General features: G+C 43.1%; 1 protein-coding gene across 1 annotated transcript; it reads left to right on the top strand.

Annotated features, from left to right (window-relative positions):
- LOC109727510 (putative pentatricopeptide repeat-containing protein At1g68930) lies at positions 285-4,527 on the top strand (the record flags this gene model as incomplete). The annotated part of the gene is made up of 2 exons (XM_020257651.1): positions 285-2,542; positions 2,644-4,527. A coding segment is annotated over one exon (2,154 nt), but the record flags the coding sequence as incomplete, so codon positions are not given.

The following is a 6,981-nucleotide window of genomic DNA, read 5'->3' as shown; positions in this document are numbered from 1 at the left end:
AATAAGTCGAATATACATAGAATTTTTTAACTTGATATTTTAACCAACCAGTTCGTGTTCAAGTTGTTTAATAAATACTGGGCATCCGCCTCTACTCCCGCAACCCCTCCTTCCCCCTCCCCTTCCCCCTCTCGCGGAATTCCTGCGCCGTCACCTCGGCGAACTCGTCCACCCGCACCCTCCCTCTCTGCGGCCACGCCTCCTCCTCCCGCCGCATCATTAAACATTCCCTTCTTCTTCTGCTCGTGTACCGCCCTTTACCTTCGCCTGCCGTTTGATCCTNTACAAATTACTACGCCGCCCTCCTCCTCCGCACCGGCGTCTCTCCCTCCCACGCCCACCTGCTCAAGCGGCTCCACTGCCGCGTCCTTAAGGCGCTCTCCCCCTTCCCCTCCCCCTTCCTCCCCAACGCCCTCATCTCCGCCTACGCCCGCGCCCTCTCCCCCGCCTACGCCCGCCGCGTGTTCGACCAAATTCCCCACCCGAACCTCCACTCCTGGAACGCCCTCCTCTCCGCCCTCTCCCGCTCCTCCGCCCTCCTCCCCGCCCTCTCCGCCGCCTTCCTCTCCATGCCCTCCCTCAGCGCCATGTCCCGGGACTCCACCGTCGCCCCCTCCCGCGTCACCTTCTCCACCATGCTCGTCCTCTCCACCTCCCGCTTGGGCCCCCGCTTCGGCCGCCAGATCCATTGCCGAATTCTCCGCTCCGGGCTCGCGTCCTGCGTCTTCGTCGCGAGCCCGCTCGTCGACATGTACTCCAAGTCCGGACTCGCCGACGAGGCGAAGAGAGCCTTCGACGAGATCGGGGAGAGGAACGTGGTCGCATACAATACCATGATCACGGGCTTGCTCCGGTGCGGCGCGGTCGGGGACGCGAAGCAGCTGTTCGACGAAATGCCTGAGAGGGACTCGGTTTCATGGACCGCGGTGGTCGCGGGGCTCGCGCAGAACGGGTTGGAATCGGAGGCGGTCGATGTGTTCGGGAGGATGCGAGCCGCGGGCGTCGGCATCGATCAGTACACTTTCGGGAGCGTTCTCGCTGCCTGCGGCGGCCTCTCGGCATTGGACCGAGGGAAGCAGATTCATGCTTATATAATTAGGACCCACTATCAAGATAACATTTTTGTCGGCAGCGCTCTTGTCGATATGTACTCAAAGTGCAGGTGCGTTGGGCCAGCAGAATCAGTTTTTAGGAAGATGCCGCGTAAGAACATAGTGTCGTGGACGGCGATGCTCGTTGGGTACGGGCAAAACGGGTGTAACGAGGAAGCTTTGAGGACCTTCTGTGAAATGGAACATAACGGCATCGAGCCGGATGATTTCACCCTAGGGAGCGTAATTAGCTCCTGCGCCAACTTAGCGAGTCTAGAGGAGGGCACGCAGTTCCACTGTCGAGCGCTTGTCTCGGGGTTGATATCGTACCTTACTGTGTCCAATGCAATCGTCACCTTGTATGGTAAGTGCGGGAGCATCGAGGACTCGCACCGCCTGTTCGACGACATGCGTATAAGGGATCAGGTCTCGTGGACCGCGCTGGTCTCGGGGTATGCCCAATTTGGGAAGGCGAAAGAAACTGTAGAGTTGTTCGAAGACATGTTGGCTAATAATGTGAAGCCCGATGGGGTCACGTTTATCGGCGTCCTTTCTGCTTGTAGTCGAGCCGGGCTGGTGGAGAAAGGGCGTAGTTACTTCGATTCCATGGTGAAAGACCATGGTATCGTCCCGATAACCGATCACTATACTTGTATGATCGATTTGTTTAGCAGAGCGGGGAGGTTAAACGAGGCCGAGGAATTTATAAAGGGAATGCCGTGCCAACCCGACGCAATTGGATGGGCAACATTGTTAAGTTCATGCAGACTTCGGGGCAATATAGAAATTGGGAAATGGGCCGCCGAGAACCTCTTAGAAACCGACCCACAAAACCCCGCGAGCTATGTATTACTATCCAGTATGTATGCTGCTAAAGGCCAATGGGACGAGGTATCCCGGTTGCGGCGAGGAATGAGAGATAGGAGGGTAAAGAAGGAGCCCGGATGTAGCTGGATTAAGTATAAGAATGAAGTTCACATTTTTTCAGCTGATGATCAGTCCCACCCCTATTCAAAGAGGATATTAGAGGAATTAGATAAGCTTATGGATAAGATGATCGAAGAAGGATATAAGCCTGATATGAGCTCCGTGTTGCATGATGTAGGGGAAGCAGAGAAGATACAAATGCTTGGTCACCATAGCGAGAAGCTCGCGATAGCTTTTGGATTGGTTTTTATCCCAAAGGGAATGCCAATAAGGGTAGTTAAGAACCTGCGTGTATGCGGTGATTGTCACAACGCGACTAAGTTCATTTCGAAGATATCTGGACGGGATATTCTTGTTAGGGATTCTGTTAGGTTTCACAAGTTCAGTAATGGGGAGTGCTCTTGTGGGGACTTCTGGTAATGGCTAATGCTTTTGAAGGGTTGAACCAAATTTGGTACGGTAAAGATTCTTGGATTCTTCTCAATTTTTTTCGGTGCTTATCTCTGAAGAGATAACTTCTACATGTAAGAAGCTTTTTGTTGTAATTTCACTTAATATTTGGTTATATTACATAACCAAAGACTATACATCCGACCGCTTATTTTAATTCTGGAGATGTATATAGGTTGGTCATTTGGATTCCTGTAACGGGCTTTTGAATTTGAAGCATCATCAAGATTCAAATCCAGAGAAGAGTTGGAACTTTATAGATGCTGTTTCTTGAAGGAAGAACAGAGATTAAATCGAAAGGAGCATTTGAGATAGCTTGAACTGCTATGCTTCTGGGATGTTTCAGTGATACACCGTAACATACCTCAACTACTGCGATGATAAGTTCTTTCAGTGGTAGATTCTGGAGCTAAATTTTATACACTGCGTTTTTGTTTGAGAAACTGATCTTTTAACCCCCACATTGTTGTCTTTAAAGAAGAGAAATACCTCAGTAAAATGAAGAAAATCCAGTTTACGAGAAAGAAAAATTTGTTCAGGCCAGTGTTTCTAGAAATATGTTCTTGGTCATATCTCATAACCTGAAAATGTGGTGCTTTCATTGTGCAGGCAAGTTATTCATGTTGATCTGTTGGAGCTATGTGTTTTTTGTATAATGATTCAGGGGCATTTTGGCAGCTGCAGATTGGAAAGATCCAATTTAATGGCCAGAACAAGTGAAGGACCAGAGTTGGGGTCGCAAGCATTGAGCTCTGTAAGATTCTGTCCATTGAATGTGGTCAAGTGACTCATATGGGAGATTTTTTTTCTTGCAGATATATACACTTGATTTATTGTGCATAGTTCTCTGCTCTTTGATCAGACAATCGACTTCAAACAGGCAAAGCTATGTGATTTCTTTCTTTTATTTCATTGATTGTGGAGTGAACCAGCTGCGAATATTCACAGTTTTAAAGAGTCAAACGAGAGACCTCAATAATTGGATAGGAAGTTGATTGACCAGCTTGAAGACTGCTGCAAAAAGGGATATTTTATAATATTATGTTCTTCTGATTCTTGCAGAAGAGCCAAGGTTCCAACATAGACATTGAGGAAGTTGCAGTTCCCATGAAGGTTGGGGAAACTTTTGAATGCCTTGTTTGAATTATGAACATTACTCAGTATCAAGTTTGTTAAACCAACATCTTTGCTGGTAGGCTGGCAATAAGCAATTTAGTCGTGGGAGGAAACATCGTCCAAATTTTGTTACTGATTAGAGCTATAGAGTTTCAGAAATCAGGAGTAAAACCCTGGCAGAATTAAGTTCAATCTGTATTCTTTGTAGAAGTCGGGGCTACGGTATGATCAACTATTTAGCTTTTGTGTCAGGCAAAAGAATTGAAAAGAACGGAGTTGCTAGTTCAACTGCAGAAGTGATACGGCGTATATATCTTTTGGTAAAAACGTACAGAATTACCTGACCTATATTGGGTTTCGAAAGGAGGTATCTGAACTAACTTACAGAAATCTTGTTTTTACCTCCTAACCTTTCATTACTTTTGTTTTTTTTAGAATTTTTGGCCAACTGCTATTAGGACCTTACAGGGTTCTTGTTCAGAAGTCTATGAAATATTCAATCAAGTACAAATATTCTCTGAAAAATGTTCTAAATGCTGTTCAGTTTTAACGGATAGCTACTTAAATTAATATATACAACAACATTATTTGACAATTCCAGTTTTGTCTTTATCCTTTACGAAAATATGGCATCTTTTGTTACATGGTGTGATTTAGAGGGGGGTGTATTAAGCTATAGTTTTGAAGCATATGTTATTTTTTGAGAACTCATTGGCATCAGAAAGAGGAGAGAAGACATTCAAATGTCAATTGAAACATTGTAATTTATGGTACAAATGGATCTTTCTTTTTTTTTTTTTATTGTATTTTTGAGCTCATGCTTTTGTTTAGTGTACTGGATTTGTGGCCTATAGGAAAGTTGTTTATTGTGGATCCCAGAAATTTTTTGTAAATAGGTTGTTTCCCAAGTTTATAATTGTGATTCTATGCTTCAAAGTTTTGATCTGATTTTCTTCATTTAAAATCCATTTTTCTTGCCTGTTTGGTTAATATTTAAATCAATTCACTTTGGTTTTCTTCTGAGTTGGCAACCTGTATCCTTTTATGTCCTATGTTTGTGGTAGCTGATCTATTTGTTACTTTTTAAAAAAAATATATATATATTCTGAATAAGTAATGCAGGGTAGGTGCTGTTTGGATCCCTGTAAAAATGATCCGAAAATAGTTTCAATTCAGATAACTATTTCTTGAGTGTTTGGATGCCTGTTGTGACGATCCACTTCTTGGAGGGATCACTCATTCTAGAACTACTCTAGTTCTAATATGTTTAACTCTCTTAACTATTGTTGGTGTCAGAAAAACAGCGCCATATGATAAAGCAGTTTGAGCTATGTGAGCAAACGATGGGAGCAACACTGAGGGGGACACATGGCACACCAGAAGTCGGGGAGAATAACGTTTAAACGGAATAACGGTTTAGGCGGGAACGGTTAGAGATATGGAGAGAAAGATCCGTGGCCAACAAGATATCAGTCGAAGCCCAAACCGGAGAAATAGAAACGTGGCCGAAGAAATCTCCACGGTAAGAATCATCTAATAACTATATTAAATTCGATTAAATTTCTACCGGGGTTAAAAGAAAGTCAAAATATTTTTTTGTCCCTAATTTAGAGGGCAAATAAAAAAATTTGTGACGTTAGAACGATATATTTAAAAGGGCAAAAAATTAAAATACTTTTTTTTAACCATTACCCATTTTTCTTATTTGTCCTTAAGTTAGAGACAAAAGAGGTATTTTGATTTCTTTTTAGTTCTAGTAGAAATTTAATTCGGATTTAATCTGAGATAATTTAGTGGGTACTAACAACGAAAAAATAAGAAGGATATATAAATTATTTTAAAATTTTAAAAGATATATAAATAATTATCGCTAAAAATAAAATTATATAATAGCAATGTAAAGCACCAGAGATGTCAATAGGTTAGATTTGGGGCGAATTTTCAAAAACCCGAATCGAATTCAAACCCGACAAATTTTAAAAATCCATATCCAAACCCAAACCCAAACCTGATCAAAAATTTGGAACCTGAATCCAAATATTCGAACCTGAAACAATTATTTCTCTTTTCAATATTTTAAAATATATTATATTAAATTTAAATTTTTAAATATAAATTCAAATATATCATCAAATTTTATATACGTATTATATATAATGTAAATAAATTCAGGTTCGGGTCGGGTTTGGGTTCGGGTTCGGGTTCGGGTTCGGATTGGGTATAGTCAAAATATCCGAATTCATATCCGTCGGGTTTTTTATTTTTGATATTCATATCCAAAATTATATCTGTTTAGTATCGGATAAATCCGCTCCATTCGGATTCAGGTTCGAGTTCGGATAAAATTTCGAGTATCCGTGTCCATTGACGTCCCTACAAAGCACTTCAAACCACCGGGTAGCAAACTCAGGAAAAAACTGAAAAAGCCGGATAGAAGTTTCCCATTGTTGGACTTTTTTTCAAAATGAACCTATAAAATTTCTTAATTAGGTACTCAAAAATAAACCACACTTTTTCCTATTTTTCATATAATCCACGTACAATTCTAATAAAAACGGTGAATCATTAATCGTCTTAATGAATGTAGGTCTGGGAGACTTGCAGTGAGCGATTTATCGTGTTTCAGAGAAAAACCTATATGACTACTACGTGGCGAAGAGCGGATTAGTTTGCAAAATATAAATTTTGTAGGATTATTTTATAAATTATAAAATTAATTATAAAATTTTAGAAGGGGCTTTTTTTACAAATGACCCCAGAAAAAAAATATTTTTAAAAATAGCCCCAGCAAATTTATATTTACAAAAAAATGGCCCTAATCCTGCCACGCAAGTGCCACGTTAACGCCACACGGGCTGAGCCGGGGACAGTGAGATAAGTTAAACACGGTGAACTGTTCACCGTGTCTAAACACGGTGAACCATTCACCGTGTTCTTTTTGTATAACCTCCCCGCCAGAGCTCCCTCTTTCCTTTCTCGCTCGATCTTTTTTTCTCTCTTGCTCTCTTTCTCTCTCTCTGTGGCTTGCCCCGACGCGGTCGCCGCCGCCAGCCTCTCTCGCCCGATCTCTTTCCCCACCCGCATTAGCTCTCTAACCTAGTACCCCCCATCCCTCTCTCTCTCTCTTTCTCTCTTTCTCTCTCGCTCTCTCTCTCTCTCTATGGCCCGCCCCGACGCCGCCCTCTCTCTCTCTTTGTGTGGCCTACCCCGCCGCGGCCGCCGCCGCTAGCCTCTCTCTCCCGATCTCTTTCCCCACCCGCATTAGCTCTCTAACCTAGTACTCCCCATCCCTCTCTCTCTCTCTCTTTCTCTCTTTCTCTGTGATCCACAGCCGCTGCCGTCGACGCCGTTGCTGCCGCCCTCTCTCACCCAAGAATCCCCCACCCCTCATTCTCTC

This window comes from Ananas comosus, linkage group 22 (genome assembly GCF_001540865.1).
Source record: "Ananas comosus cultivar F153 linkage group 22, ASM154086v1, whole genome shotgun sequence".
Lineage (NCBI taxonomy): Eukaryota > Viridiplantae > Streptophyta > Magnoliopsida > Poales > Bromeliaceae > Ananas > Ananas comosus.
Note: the sequence above shows the minus strand (reverse complement) of the source record. Positions and strands in the feature narration are given on the sequence as shown.